Source organism: Pleurodeles waltl, chromosome 2_2 (assembly GCF_031143425.1).
Source record: "Pleurodeles waltl isolate 20211129_DDA chromosome 2_2, aPleWal1.hap1.20221129, whole genome shotgun sequence".
In the NCBI taxonomy this organism is placed as follows: Eukaryota; Metazoa; Chordata; class Amphibia; order Caudata; family Salamandridae; genus Pleurodeles; species Pleurodeles waltl.
This window is the reverse complement of record NC_090439.1, coordinates 802,674,145-802,689,620: the sequence shown is the minus strand read 5'-3', so window position 1 is coordinate 802,689,620 and position 15,476 is coordinate 802,674,145. Positions and strand designations below refer to the sequence as shown.

Below are 15,476 nucleotides of genomic sequence, written 5' to 3'. Positions count from 1 at the left end.
AGTTTGTGTCATCATTGCCTTTGATGTCAACGAGGGCTTGGACAACTGTGTCAGTGGAGCCTTCGAGTGGAGTCTAGGCTTGTCAGTGGCCTTTTGGTTCATAAGGGTGGCAGGGCTCAGTACCCTTGGATGGATACTTCTTTGGATCAGCGGCCGTCATACGGTACCAACTAGAGCCCAAAGGCACTGGAGGCTCCAATGTCTTGTACATGGTGCTCAATGCCTGACTCCCTCAGGAACGCTGCTCTGCCTCGATATGAGGTCTCTAGGGGGATGCTGGGTGGGTACGTGCGACCCTGAGCAAGGTAGTCTGTCTAGGGCCATTAGTCATGGAGATAGCTGGACCCTCCTCTTCTTCCTCAGGGTCAGAGGTTCTGGAGGCAGTCGTCTCTGGGCTGGGAGAAGGCCAATGTGACAGAATGCTAGAGGAGCTGCAACTGCTGTCACTTTCCTTGACTTCAAAGGGGGTCTTGTTTACCGAAGATGTTGGGCATGTCAGCGAGCAACTGCTGATGCTTCTTGCGGTGTGCCCAACGCCTCAGCCATTGACTGGAGGGAGTCTCCTGCATGGAATGGGGTGATCCAAGTCACTGATTGCTCTCCTTTTTACTGCTACTCCATCCGTAGCCGGTTCTCTTTTCCTTTTTGTTTGATTTGTGGGTTGACTGGCAGCATTACTTCGTGCATTAACTGATCTCATACTCCTTCCCCTGATTGGTCAACCTGTTTGCTAGTTTACTAGTTAGAGGGTGGTCTACTCGAAGAGACCTTCTGAAGGCTTTCAGTTGAGAGTGGTTGTTAATAGGCAATGGGAGTGTTTGCTCACTCTTTTTCTCGCAGTACAGACTTGCCCCGGAGTACACTCCAACTACTGCTGGCTGCTGACTGGCGCAACCTCCTTATTGGAATTGTGGGTGATATGCCACTTTGCTTGATTTCTCCTTGCATTGTTGAGGGACAGGCAGGGGTAGAACCGCTAGCCTGTGACGCCGAAGTGCGAGTGCAGTGATTCCAGTACTGATGCTCTCAGGGGTTAGATGGGCCGCCTCTCACCGCTTTCTGTTCCTGGTGGGGTTGAGTTGAGTTGTGACTGTAGTTTGTGGTTTGTACGTGATCCGTCAGTGGGCTTGTATGTCTAGGTTAAGCTCCGGCTCCACTGCTCGCTGCTGCTGTTGCCGTACACTTAGCTGGAGCACTTCCATGCTCCGCTCTGTGGTTGCGCTACCTCAGGCTGAGTGTCGAGGGACCAGTGCAGTCCAGGGTTGCTGTGCCTGCACGAGCCAGCGGGCAGCCCTAGACGTGGTGTTGCCCTGGTCCGGGTCCAGGCGTTGCAGGAGGTTCTGATGTTCTGGAGCCCAGAGTGTCGCTAGTGGTTTGGGAGAAGCCGGTGCGCACACCTGGGGGAAGCTGCGGTGGCTCCGGTGCTCCCCGGCTGGGGGAGCAGGTGCGGGTGCTTGTGCGGCTGGTACGGCCACGTGGTCCTCTCCTCTGTTTTTCAGGACTCCAGAATCCCCCCGACGGGGGAGAGGGCTGCACCCACGCCGCAGACTCCCCCACCGGGCTCCGCGACCAGCCCTCTGTCTGCTGATGGGCTCAGGGCGCGCCCAGCCCGAGGCAGCTGGAGACCTCTGTGGCGCGAAGGAGCCACCCGGGCTGTACCCTGCGTCAGGAGCGCGTATCCCATAGGGGAGCGACTGGTATTTTGAATGTGTGGAGGAAAGTGTATTAAACAAAAAATCCTCCTCTAACGGTTCAGTGTGCATGGTGACACCATGGTATGCTGCAGCCATAGCTAAAGCCTGTTTGTACACCGTACTATCCTCGGGTGGTGAAGGCTTAGAGAGATAGCAGTCCGGGGAGTTGTTGGGAATGGGATCTGGATCATAAAGATCCCAGGGATCTACATTGTCCTGTTGTGAGTCAAACGAATGTGATAGTGACTGCACTGGTGTAGGACTGGTAGGAGAGGTATGCAGGTGTGGAGATTGAGGAGGAGAAAATTGAGGAGGTGGTGGTCTCTCCTTTGGCGAAAGGAATTTTCGACTCCAAAAAAATGGTGTTTTCTCAAGTCGGACACATAGCTTTTTATTGACTCGGAAGAGTGGCCTTTTTCGGTGCCGAACTGGCAGTTTGGTCACTGGATGTCTTTTTTCGGGCCAGGCCATGGCCTTCCGGCAGTGGCGGACCCAAGGCCTTATGCTTGAGTCTTTGTGATGGTACAGGGGCAGGCGTACTCACTGCTGTCCTACCGTGACCGGTCTGTCTTCCTCAGATTCTTGGTCGGAGTCGGAACCTCGGACGGAGACTGCTGTCAGCATGATCTCTTCCTCCTCCACGTCGAGATGTTCGGAGCTTCTGGACGCCATCTTGAGTCTTTGTGCTCTCCTGTCTCGAAGTGTCTTTTTGGACCTGAAGGATCGACAGGCCTCGCAATTTTCTTCGCGATGATCTGGGTAAAGGCAAAGATTACACACAAGAAGTTGGTCTGTATAAGGGAATTTTGCATGGCACCGTGGACAGAATCGGAATGGAGTCCGATCCATGAGGCTTCCACGCGGTAAGCCCGACTAGGCAGGAGTTGGGCGCGCGCGCCCCGAAGGGCAAGTAAATTTGTCTTCTCCGACAGTACCGATGTGTCGATGGAAGATGTAAACCCAATCGATACAATACCGACGAAAATAAGGAGTTTTCTACGTTTTCTGAATCAAACTTTCAGAGTGAAAGGAAACATGTCCAAACAAGACAGCGGAAATAAAACAATCTAACATGGAGTCGATGCCCATGCGCAATGGAACCGAAGAGGAGGAGTCACTCGATCCTGTGACTCGAAAACACTTCTTCGAAGAACAACAACTTGTAACACTCCGAGCCCAACACTAGATGGCAGAAGTATAATGCACAGCATGTGTATCTGCAGCTACACATGCCACAGAACATATATCACTGAGTGGCTCTCATTTGCAATCCTGCATGCAATACCAACACAAAGCATGAGACCTAACAAGAGCAGGACTTGCATAATCAAGATCAGTGTCTGAGCCAGAAACATCAGAACCTTATGGCAAATATTTGTAATCCTTAGGTGGGAAAAGGACTTTATGAAGGCCATGTCTAGCACTGCTTCTATGAAAATCCATTTCTGTGTGGGGATGGGACTTCTAGGTGTTTATCATGAAGCCCAGTTTGTGAAGCATGATGACTGCAGATGTTCCCCTCAGCCAATCATACAAGTACAGGAATACGTGAACACAAGATCTGGAGTGAACCCGCCATCTCCTTGGTGACCACTCACAAATCAGTTGTAAACCCAAACAGCAGTAAATGGGTAATGCTGAGACCCCACAGTAAACCTCAGATAGTGCCTGAGAAGGGCAGAATTGGGAGATGAAAGTAGGTGTCTTGGAAGTCAAGGGACCCCATCCACTCCCTGCGTTGAGGACTAACAAAACCTGGCTCAGGGTCAACATGTTGAACATATGCTGCCAAAGGTAAGGTGGTAGAGATGATGGGTCTCAGACTTCCATCCTTATCCACCAAGAATTTGAGGGAGTAAAGTTGTGTACTCCTTTCCTTTATGGCCCTTTTTACAGCAGGGCAAGAACATTCCATAATCGAGGTGTGTGATGGAGAACTCATCCGCATGGAAGAAGGGTAGTCTAGAGGAGAGGCCAGAAAGTGTAAGGCTCAATCTGTTCCAATTAGCTGGGTGACCTACAGCTCAATTATGCTCGTTTCCAAAATGGTGGAAAAACTGAAAATCCCAACCTTTTTCTGACCACCGGAGTTGGTGGTGGGGGAAGGGAGTCAAAGTAATTTTAATGCAGTAGAGCCAGCAGAGGATAGTGGGGGACTGGAGCTGCTGCTGGTGGCGGCATTGCTTAGATCTACATATGTATTGAGAGGAAGAAGACATTTGTCAGGATGTTTTCTTGGATCATTTGTTAAAGGTGGCGCTGACAGGACAGATGTATTCTGGAGCAGCCTCAACACTTCCTGAATTGCTGGTGGATTTTTGTGTCAGGGAGTCTGGATCCTGCGAAAATGGCATGGCTGTGCTGTTTTTCGAAGCATTCCAGGGAGCAGTTGACAATCTCTCAGGAGACATTTGATGGCCATCAAAGAGTGTGTCCATCTTGTGAAAATCCCGTAGAATGAATCAAAGCGTTGTGCAGTATGGTGGCAGCAGTGCCCACATAGCCATGGTGTATGCAGAACCAAGGTTGCGCTTCAAGATCTGTTGGGAAGTATCCAAACCATCACTGACCGGATTGTATAAATGTTTTTTGTCTTGAGGCACACTATCAAGTCAGTTTCACCAAATGCCACAGAGTGAGGACACTGCAGTCCAGTGTGCATTTGCTGTGGTGAGGTTAAGCCTAACAGAGGCAAAGACTTATCCCTGAAGAGTCCAGCTCCTAAGGGGCTGTAAGAAAGGCTCAGCTCAGCTTAGCAGAGGAGGCTTGGGCCACTACTTTCTCTAGCCAGGGATGACAGTAAAATATTTGATCTGCACAGAGTGGGTTTGTGTGCTGTAGTAATGCTCCTGTGGACCGCCAGTTCAGACTCTGAGTGTCTTCTTAAAAGGTGGCACAGAATTTGCAGAGGACAGTTGCAAGATTTCTGTCAAAATGTTGGGTTGTGGCCTGAATAGTGATCAAGTTTAATTCTAACGGTTGCACTACTTTTTGTACCACCAAAGTAACAAAACATCTTCTGACGGAGGTTTGGAGTAGGAAGTGTCTCATTCTGAAGACGTACCCAAGAGTACCTGCATTTTATAAAATCTAGGAAAGGGACAGAATCTGTAATGAAAGAACAGAGGAGGGTGTCTGTCTCCTAGTCTTCATCCTCTATACATGTGTCATGTCTCTATCAATCTATCCTCCATTCCCAAATCCATTCTACTACTTTCATCTCCTAAATAACCCTGCTGAAGCGTTTCCCTTCTCTTCCACATCTAACTCACCCAAAACCTCACTTTACTACCATGATCTCCCAAACAACCATACTAAATTCTCCCTCATTTATCTCACCCTATTATGATCTCCCTAACCCTTTACACAGAATCTTCCCTCCTCCATCCCCCCTTTACTCATCCCAAGCCTAAATCCTATTACCATAAACTCCCACTTAACACTTCTGGATTCCTCCCTCCTCCACCCCTCCATTACTCCAGTCAATCCAACTAACAGACTCACTTATCCGCGGCTCAAATTAACTCTTAATAATACTAAAACTGTACTTATATTTCCCTATACTAATCCACCACTAATTCCTTTTGGGTTCCGGAGTAGCGCGCTACTCGCCAAAAAGTGCTTTGACGCCTCATCAGGGGTAGTAAGCACTATATAAATACTATTACAATACAATACAATATGGTCATGAACATTATCAGGCATGGCAAAAGAGTTTGAGTCGGATCCGAAATGCATGGGCAAATCTCTGGGCCCTAGGTTCATTATCAAAACAGGTCCAAACTTCTCTTTCGACACTTGCATAATGTGTGTTGACTTTAAATGTATACAGCACTTTACAAGAATGGTTCTGTCCGATTCATTTAAAAAATAAATTGAAGGAAACCTATCGATTTTCTTCACAAAGCAGCCACAAGAGTAAAAGTCAACAAAAGCACTTAATAACAATTGTATATGTTTGTTTCGTGCAAAAGGGCTTGTGCAGTGCGTGATTAAGTGCATGAACAATCTAATAGAAGGAAACAAACACAATAGTTTTAAAAGAATGTCCTGTCACAACAAAGTTAATTAAAGTCTCTTACTTTGGGACTGTACATTGGTTTAAAAGTTCTTTGCCCAACGTGACGAATAGATACAAACATGTTTTAAAAGTCCGGGGCATTTTGACTCGTCATGTTTCATTAATAAAAAAAAAACAACTCTGCATTCCTTCTCCGAATGACGCTGTATCTGAGCTCTCACCTTCTGGTGTGGCCTTTTGATGGACGCAATTAATTGTCACACACATCTGACTTATTTTTCCAATTTTTTCACAGGGACATGAAAACATGTATATTGTTTTTTGATTAAGAAGACTTGGTCATTGTTGTTGTGTATACACAGAGCCATTATAGCCTTAGAACCCGCCGTAGTGGGCTCTACTGGCTATTAAAGGCCCGCTCCCGCGTTAAATGCCCGAGCCGAAGGCGAGGGCATTTAACAAGGGAAAGGGCCTTTAATAGCCGGTAGAGCCCACTACGGCGGGTTCTAAGGCTATTAGAACATTCTGCCACTCAGGGCAGAATGTTTTATTAAATAAAACAAATTGCTCACGGAGCCCGAGGGGATTAAAATCCCCTCTGGCTCCGTGAGGCTTTGTTCACAGCGGTTGCTGTGAACAAAGCGAACATTGGAATGTTGGCGCTGCGGGCTTTGACCGGCCAGTAAAAGCCCGCTGCACACCATTGTTTTCAATGGAGCTGCCAACGTTCCAATAAAATATTCAAGTTGTTTTTTGACCATGATGACTCGAATGTTCCATTTGATTGTCCTTGAATATTCCACTGAATAGTCCTGATGGAGACCACATTATGATGTACAGGGAGTGCAGAATTATTAGGCAAGTTGTATTTTTGAGGATTAATTTTATTATTGAACAACCACCATGTTCTCAATGAACCCAAAAAACTCATTAATATCAAAGCTGAATATTTTTGGAAGTAGTTTTTAGTTTGTTTTTAGTTTTAGCTATGTTAGGGGGATATCTGTGTGTGCAGGTGACTATTACTGTGCATAATTATTAGGCAACTTAACAAAAAAAAAATATATACCCATTTCAATTATTTATTATTACCAGTGAAACCTATATAACATCTCAACATTCACAAATATACATTTCTGACATTCAAAAACAAAACAAAAACAAATCAGTGACCAATATAGCCACCTTTCTTTGCAAGGACACTCAAAAGCCTGCCATCCATGGATTCTGTCAGTGTTTTGATCTGTTCACCATCAACATTGCGTGCAGCAGCAACCACAGCCTCCCAGACACTGTTCAGAGAGGTGTACTGTTTTCCCTCCTTGTAAATCTCACATTTGATGATGGACCACAGGTTCTCAATGGGGTTCAGATCAGGTGAACAAGGAGGCCATGTCATTAGATTTCCTTCTTTTATACCCTTTCTTGCCAGCCACGCTGTGGAGTACTTGGACGCGTGTGATGGAGCATTGTCCTGCATGAAAATCATGTTTTTCTTGAAGGATGCAGACTTCTTCCTGTACCACTGCTTGAAAAAGGTGTCTTCCAGGAACTGGCAGTAGGACTGGGAGTTGAGCTTGACTCCATCCTCAACCCGAAAAGGCCCCACAAGCTCATCTTTGATGATACCAGCCCAAACCAGTACTCCACCTCCACCTTGCTGGCGTCTGAGTCGGACTGGAGCTCTCTGCCCTTTACCAATCCAGCCACGGGCCCATCCATCTGGCCCATCAAGACTCACTCTCATTTCATCAGTCCATAAAACCTTAGAAAAATCAGTCTTGAGATATTTATTGGCCCAGTCTTGACGTTTCAGCTTGTGTGTCTTGTTCAGTGGTGGTCGTCTTTCAGCCTTTCTTACCTTGGCCATGTCTCTGAGTATTGCACACCTTGTGCTTTTGGGCACTCCAGTGATGTTGCATCTCTGAAATATGGCCAAACTGGTGGCAAGTGGAATCGTGGCAGCTGCACGCTTGACTTTTCTCAGTTCATGGGCAGTTATTTTGCGCCTTGGTTTTTCCACACGCTTCTTGCGACCCTGTTGACTATTTTGAATGAAACGCTTGATTGTTCGATGATCACGCTTCAGAAGCTTTGCAATTTTAAGAGTGCTGCATCCCTCTGCAAGATATCTCACTATTTTTGACTTTTCTGAGCCTGTCAAGTCCTTCTTTTGACCCATTTTGCCAAAGGAAAGGAAGTTGCCTAATAATTATGCACACCTGATATAGGGTGTTGATGTCATTAGACCACACCCCTTCTCATTACAGAGATGCACATCACCTAATATGCTTAATTGGTAGTAGGCTTTCGAGCCTATACAGCTTGGAGTAAGACAACATGCATAAAGAGGATGATGTGGTCAAAATACTCATTTGCCTAATAATTCTGCACTCCCTGTATAACTTACACTACTATATGGCAGATCGAAACATCCTTTTGCATTAAACAAGAAGTACCTTCTTAAGCAATATTGTGGTTTGTATTAGCACTTTAACATTTATTTAAGTGGTTTTATTGACTTTTACTCGTGGGTGCTTTGTGAAGAAAGGGCTGATTCCTTTAAGTTATTTTTAAAATGAATCAGACAACCATTTTGTAGCATACTGTATGAACCCTAGGTTTTTGAGGAACACAGATACTCCATAGTTTGTATTGCACTTTGAAGGTTTAGCTAGCGGAGGTGAAATTGCCTCCGAGGGTTGTACTGGTGTCGTAGATAGCACTGAGCACCTGGAGAGTTCAGCACCGTTGGTCGCAGTGGCTTTTTCAGAAGCAGCACTAAAGCAAGAACGTGTGGAGGCATGTAGTCAGTGCCGTTAGGGTTAGGCCTGCTGGTCGCCAAACCCGCAGGAGGAAGCCCAGTAGTAATGGGGCTATCCTGAAGAGATGCAAAATGGTCCTCTAGAAGCCTTCATCCTGCACAGGGTTGGCCGATGGAGCTGAGAGTTTCAACTTCATCTTTAATGCTGGGATTGGCGCCATTGACGAGAAAGAGCCCAGCATCTGCACAGGTTCTCCAAAGAAGACGAGTTCTCTTTCCTGTTGTGTTATTTGTGGGAAACTCCTGTAGAATATTCCCTGTTTGGAGACTTGTGAGAGGAAAGGCCATTGCTTTGGCGCATCCATGTGGGCCTTGGCCAAAAAAAACAGCTTGTCCTCCTGCTCAGTTATGGCCTTTGGGTGAATCAATGAACATGAGTCACGGGCTGAAGGGTTGTGCACTGATCTTAGAGATCCATGCATGTGTGGATCTGAAGGGACATCATCTTAACCTGTCTGCATCAGGGTTTCAACCCCCTGAGAAGGCATTTTATTTAGTTGCCTTCAACAGCTGTGAAACTTGTTAATGAAGCACTTTGGACTCGTGTTATGAAGCAACGGATGCCAGAGTGTTCATTGGCGGCACCTTAAATAATGTGAAGCCATACACATCCTCGGAACATGGTGCTCCTTGGTGGCACTATTGCTGTAGAAAAAAATTCCAGATTAAGTCTGGCACCTGTATTATAGACAGATGGTGACGAGTCTGCAAAAGTATCCATCAGAATACAAAGTTTGTCAGTTCTTGATTTAACTTCACGTTCTCTGCAGCTTGGCTGAAATAACAACAGAAGCTCCTTTCCTCCCAGAAACCTGGGAGGCTGGAGAGTTCTTAGGAAGATACCATACTGGATAATCTCTATGCCAGGAAAACTGTAACTAGTAAAAGCTCCATTGGCAAAACATGATCTGGTTAAAAAAAAAAAAAGACAAAATAATAAATAAGCGAAAAAAGTAAGTGCCCCAGAGAGTATCATCAAATTAGTGGTTATTGATTTAGACCTCGTCAGAGATCAAAAATATAAAGTCATGAATAATTACTAAAAATAAATTAGGAAGACATAACAAGCTCTGCAATTTCCTTCAGTTAATACAAGGATAAAAACTATTTAAAAAATGTATACACATAATGACAAATTAATCAGGAGGTGACCTTACTAAAGTAATCAAGTCACTAATTTTAGACATGCTATATGTAAAAAACGATTCGTTGCTTCTAACACTATCTTACTGGGACAGACATTTAATACATGATCAATGTTTTGAGTCCCTGCCCCATTGCCCCTCCCAAGCAAAGATCACACAATCCTTACTGGTCTCGAGTCCCCTCCAGTGCTTTCTAAGATGTTTAATGGTAAAGTGCCCAAACATAACATGATTATACGTTGCCTAGTGCTGTGATCTAGTGTAAACCTCAGATAGTTATGGGAAATTATATAAATGAGGCGATCAGCATAAGACCTATACATTTCTAACTGTGAACAATGTGCACTGTCCAGCAAGAAGCTTAATCTGGGCATCATACTTACCAAAAACAGCTTCAGATGAGCCAGTGTCCGTGGTTTCAGGTGACGATATTGCATTGGAAGTTCTCTAAAGCAATCACAAGATTTCTATTAAAATTCTTCAAACTTCTACCTTCCTAAATGTTTTACTCCTCAGAAGGCTCTCAAAGAGCCTTCTGACGCATGTAGGAGATTATATGCCCACTTGATCACATTTGCCAAAGCTCTAGAATAGACACTAGGTAAGGATAAACTCTAGGCGTAATGCCTGTACGGCAGTGGCTTGGCTCACAGATGTTGTCTTTCAGACCATCCTCCTTTCGAATAAATTTAAAATTGCTCCAGAAAGTAACTTATACAGCATAAATAACCTGTGGTCCGGGGACCCCTGGGGGTCCGCGAGAGCCTAGAAAATAAAAAAATATTAATAAATATTGACAAATTAGGTCACCAACTTCCAGTAATGACTCAGGCGGGGGTCCCCGGATTCCCATGATGATTCAGTGGGGGTCCCTGGGTTCCATTAACGTTAAAGTGGGGGTCCACAGAAATCAAAAGGTTGGGAACCACTGACCTATGGTATTAACAGTGGTTTGAGTTTCTAGCTAGAAATAAGCGCTGCGGCTCCTGGTTTCTAGTCCTCTATCCCTACTATATCTCTTTTCTTATAAATTCAGATGCAAGGACAGAATTGAATGAAGATTGCTGGTATTGCTTTTACTAACCCAGATTCTCAATGTACCACTGACCCTTGGGCCCATTTTGTGCTGGTGCAGTGAGTGGAAGATAAAGAATTAGAACAGGCAGCAGTTCGTTCTTGAGAGTGTGTCTTTTTTTAATGATACTACAAACTAGTCATAACACAACAGGGATGTGGAATTCCTATCGCCCGGCGCCCGGGACATCTTGTTTGGGGTCAAGGGCAACAAGTTTTTATGTTTACTTTGTCCTTGGGACAAGTAGGCCCAACCCCCTGCAGCACAAACCATTTGGCTGCCTGATTACAGAGAGTGGAACTCTCTGCAGTTGAGGTAATGTGTTTCCAAAAGATAATGCTGTTCGAACTTGTATTTATGGTTCATTATTTGAAAGCCTTCATTATTAGGGTGAGTGCTGTAAATAAATGTTTTAAGGTCACACTTCACTACGGACGTTGGTTCCACTGATCTGACATATTTTTATAAGTCTTTTAGTTTCATCAATGCCTGTCTTGTTTTGACATGGCTTTTGTAACACTTTATTGTTGTGGGAGCTACCAGGCCCTCAACATTGTAACAAACACTGGCAAACCCCCCCCCCAAAAAAGTTTTTGAACTCTCTAAAAGCACACCAGCGGCATAACAAAGGCCCCGCAGCCGCCCTCCAGGAGGCCCCTTCAGCACAGCACCTGCCCTGAGTGAGTCTGGAGAGGGGGCTCCTCCATGTTCTTTACAAAGGGGCACCCTCCAGTTTAGTTACGTCACTGATTGCCACTGTAGTTCCTGACACTGAACAAAACTACTTTGTGTGGCAATATGCTCCTTGTGGAAGAGCAGAATGCGATCACTCACAGTAAAGCCGGCCGAAAGAGAGAGAAATAGAAGTTTAATAAAAACAAAATGTCTTTGTTAACACCAGACCTAATTAGGGACCAAGACCCACATGTAGGTAGCTTTTTGCATGTCGCAAACAGCGACTTTCGCTGTTTGCGACATGCAAAAAGCACACTGCGATGCACAAACCCAGTTTTGCGATTCAGTAACCTGGTTACCGAATCACAAAACGGGTTTGCGACTCGCAATTAGTAAGGGGTGTTCCCTTCCTAATTGCAACTCGCAGTGCAATGTAGGATTGTTTTGTGACTGCGAACGCGGGCGCAAACCAATGGCAGTTTGCACCCATTTCAAATGGGTGCTAACACTTTAGCAAAAGGGAAGGGATCCCCATGGGACCCCTTCCCCATTGTGAATGTCACTGTAAACATTTTTTCAGAGCAGGCGGTGGTCCTGTGGACCACTGCCTGCTCTGAAAAAATGAAACGAAAACGTTTCATTTTTGTTATGCATCTCGTTTTCCTTTAAGGAAAACGGGCTGCATTACAAAAAAAAAACTGCTTTATTGAAAAGCAGTCACAGACATGGTGGTCTGCTGTCTCCAGCAGGCCACCACCCCTGTGAGGGCCACCATTCGCGAGGGGGTCGCAAATTGCGACCCACCTCATGACTACTCATGAGGCGGGCATTTGCGAAGCCCTTGCGAATCACAGATGGTGTCAGGGACACCATCCTACATTCGGATTTGCGACTCACAATTTGCAGGTCGCAAATCTGAACCTACCTACATGTGGCCCCAAATTCTTAAAGAAAGTCACAAAAGTGCACCCATGGTATATGTCGTACCCTATAAAATATTTGTGAACTGTATTTTAGCATGGGTAAATACGATGTGTAGATTTGCTCATGTAAAAATCTATTGAGCATTTGCAAGTTCATTTTCCCTCCAGCCACTTTCTTCCCAACCCTGGAAGAAGTTCTAATTCTGCCATTGTCAGGAGTAAATGTCCAACCTTTCTTATTATGGGAAAATATTAGAGAGAAGCTGGTAAAAATCTTTAAAACATGCAGGTTAGTAGGTTTGCAGACTCAAAGGCATTCCAGCCCTAGAACTATTGCTTACTGCTTCCTCCAGCCCCAGTATGCAGATCTGCAGAAAGGTGGCAAAATAAGGAAATTGCTACAGTAGGGATTGAAACTGCAAGTATTCAAGCGCTACTATGGTAGTAGCCCTGGCATAATCAGAGAGGCTATTATCAGAGCACTTACATAATGAGATTGCTGCCATAATTTGTCGCCACACTACATGGCACCAAAGGGACAAGTAGATCTTTTTACAGGACAAGTAGATTTGAGAAGCAACCTGTCCACTGGACAAGTAGATATTTTAATAAATTCCACACCCCTGCACAACAAACATATCCTAAAGCAAACAACTGGTCCATCTCCTAACGTCTGCAGACATGGTGTACAAACCTGCCAAAATAAAATGTTTACTTCTAAGTTACAGGCAAACATGATCCATTAAGTCAGTATAAGCCTTTGAATGTTTTGTCCTTTTTTCCAGATCCCACCCCAGCAAGAACCGGTGAATATAGAAGAGACTGCAAGTTTATTTTCACATCTGTAACAAGAGGATCAAAAGACAGCAAAATGATCTACTCAAATCTTGTAAACTGCAGACAACAAATGCTTTGTTTTGTAAATGTTTATTAAAAATCTAATTTATGTACAAGCATTGGCACATTTTAATACAAACTATATGTTAAACTGTCCTACCAAGTAGGAAACAATGTTGCAAGTAAACAAAATAAGTGAGAAATTTAAAGTGTGAAAACAGAAGGCACGTTCACAAATGTTAAAAAAACACACTAATATCCTTGCCTGATTTAGATTTCGGTGATAAATGATAATCATCCAATTTTGTTTGTATGAAACTACAAAAACAAATTGGAAAAACCACTTAGAATCCAGTAACTTAATTTCCTCCATCATACATGTGTTATTGTAGAGGAAATTCAGCCAGTGGATTGGACACAATACTCTGCATCATCCAACAATTAGATGATTTTCTTTTACCAACAAACTCTAAACCAGGCACTTAGTCTCTATCCTTTTGCCATTACCAGGCAGTTAGGAGCTGTGTAATAGAATAAGTAAACATGCATCTTGGCAGTAGAAGATTGTCCTTAAAAAATATATATATATATGTACATTTATAGTTTATACAGTTTGCCAAGTGGCCGATCAAAGCTTGGTTTACACATTTGAAGAAACAAAAAAAGTGCTAGAAAACAATTTCCACTGGCATTTTAGCTTCTTAAACAAACACAAAGCCATACATAGATTTTGAATCAGTAGAAGTTGCTTAGTTTGACAAATTGATCAGCGGTTACTATAATACATAAAGTGTACATATTTACACAGTATCAAGCGAAATATGTTTTAGAAAATAGACCGAGACTACCAAACTATCGACCACCTATAAATATTTCTCTTCAAAAACATTTTGAGATGCGACTAATCCCACAATCAAGCACCTTTACCCAGATATGTGAGCAATGCAGGCAGTCAGAATAGTACAGCAGACTGAAACTGAGTTTGTCTTGATTTAGGAATTTAAAATGGCCACAATTTATGCAGATTGGCAGTGTTACAACGTGAAATAGACTGACTACAGATGCATTGTGTGCAGAGTTCTTTTTGAGAGACAAACTCTAAAATTGATGTTTAAATGGTCGCCGAGACATGTGAAATGTTCAGGAACATGGTTTGCTAAAGGACGTTTCTTGTCTTACAATATGCCACAACACTCAAATTTAACACTTCTACCCCAAGCAGGTTTTTGGAAAACTATTTTAGCTGGCACACCTGCTCTTCCACCCTTTTTGTCTTTGCTTCTCTCAATATTTATGAGACTAAACTGCTCTATTTTCTTTCCTACAGTTAATTTGAACATTCCCATAATACTCTCAAGCACTTCTTAAAAATGAGTTAGTGCAGTACGAGGAAGCACTCAGCAGTGACTTTGTAGGAAACTACAAAATCTCCTCATGTATTGGTAAACCAAATGTTTTTTTTAGAAGGCCATATGGTTTCTTAATCAGAAATATACCCTTGGGTTTTGCCTCTGCACTTTGGATTTTAAGGGCTGTGTTATTTTAAGACATCTATATTTTAGTCTGAATCCATCCACTCTTCAGGTAGTTATCCTGAAGGAGTCCTGTCTTCTCTAATTACTGCTGGGATGTCACAGCACTGATGGGCTCTCGTGATGCTCTTCATTCCAGAATGTTGGCACCACTGCTGGAGTCCCCCGGTGGCAAGTTCTAACTACACCAATAGATGTTTGCATAAACATTAATTGTGATAACCATGTTAAACAGTAAGTGAAGTTGAAAACAACAAGCTGATAGATGCATATTTGACATACTCATGAGGCTTGGCTGACCATTTAGAAGAGTAACCTGGCACTGCACATGAATAAATTACAATAGTACCTATTAACAGGTTTTCTTAGAGCGTTACACACAAAAAATAAACTGACAGTGGTAATTTTCTCACCTGCTATTTTACTTATATACTTGAGATGCTACTCAACAATATTTGCAGTGCAGGGATTATGAAGTAAAACATTAAGTCATTAGAAAGGAAAACATGTTTAAAAATTAAGAAAACAGTACCGATATGAATACTGTCGAACTTTGAAAAACACACCTGTTAATAATAAAGGGAGGGGGGTTGGAGAAGTACACGTACAAGTCCAAGAGGATGGGCTGTCTGTTTTATAATGTCTTCACCTAGTGTGTTAAAAGAATGAAAAATCAACAGAACATTTTTATAATACAAAAAGAACACAATTTCCTCTTACACAGTTTTTGCAGCATGACATACCAGCAGA

General features: G+C 43.7%; 1 protein-coding gene across 2 annotated transcripts in view; it reads left to right on the top strand.

Moving 5' to 3' along the window:
- The window catches only part of RBIS (ribosomal biogenesis factor), a 548,657-nt gene extending 535,347 nt beyond the window's left edge, over nucleotides 1–13,310 (top strand). For both annotated transcript variants that reach the window (XM_069220430.1, XM_069220429.1), the window contains exon 4: nucleotides 13,143–13,310. In XM_069220430.1, coding sequence (XP_069076531.1) covers nucleotides 13,143–13,205 — 63 coding nt within the window. In that variant the 3' untranslated portion in view covers nucleotides 13,206–13,310. The remainder of the gene's footprint in view (nucleotides 1–13,142) is intronic.
- Nucleotides 13,311–15,476: the final 2,166 nt, after the last annotated feature.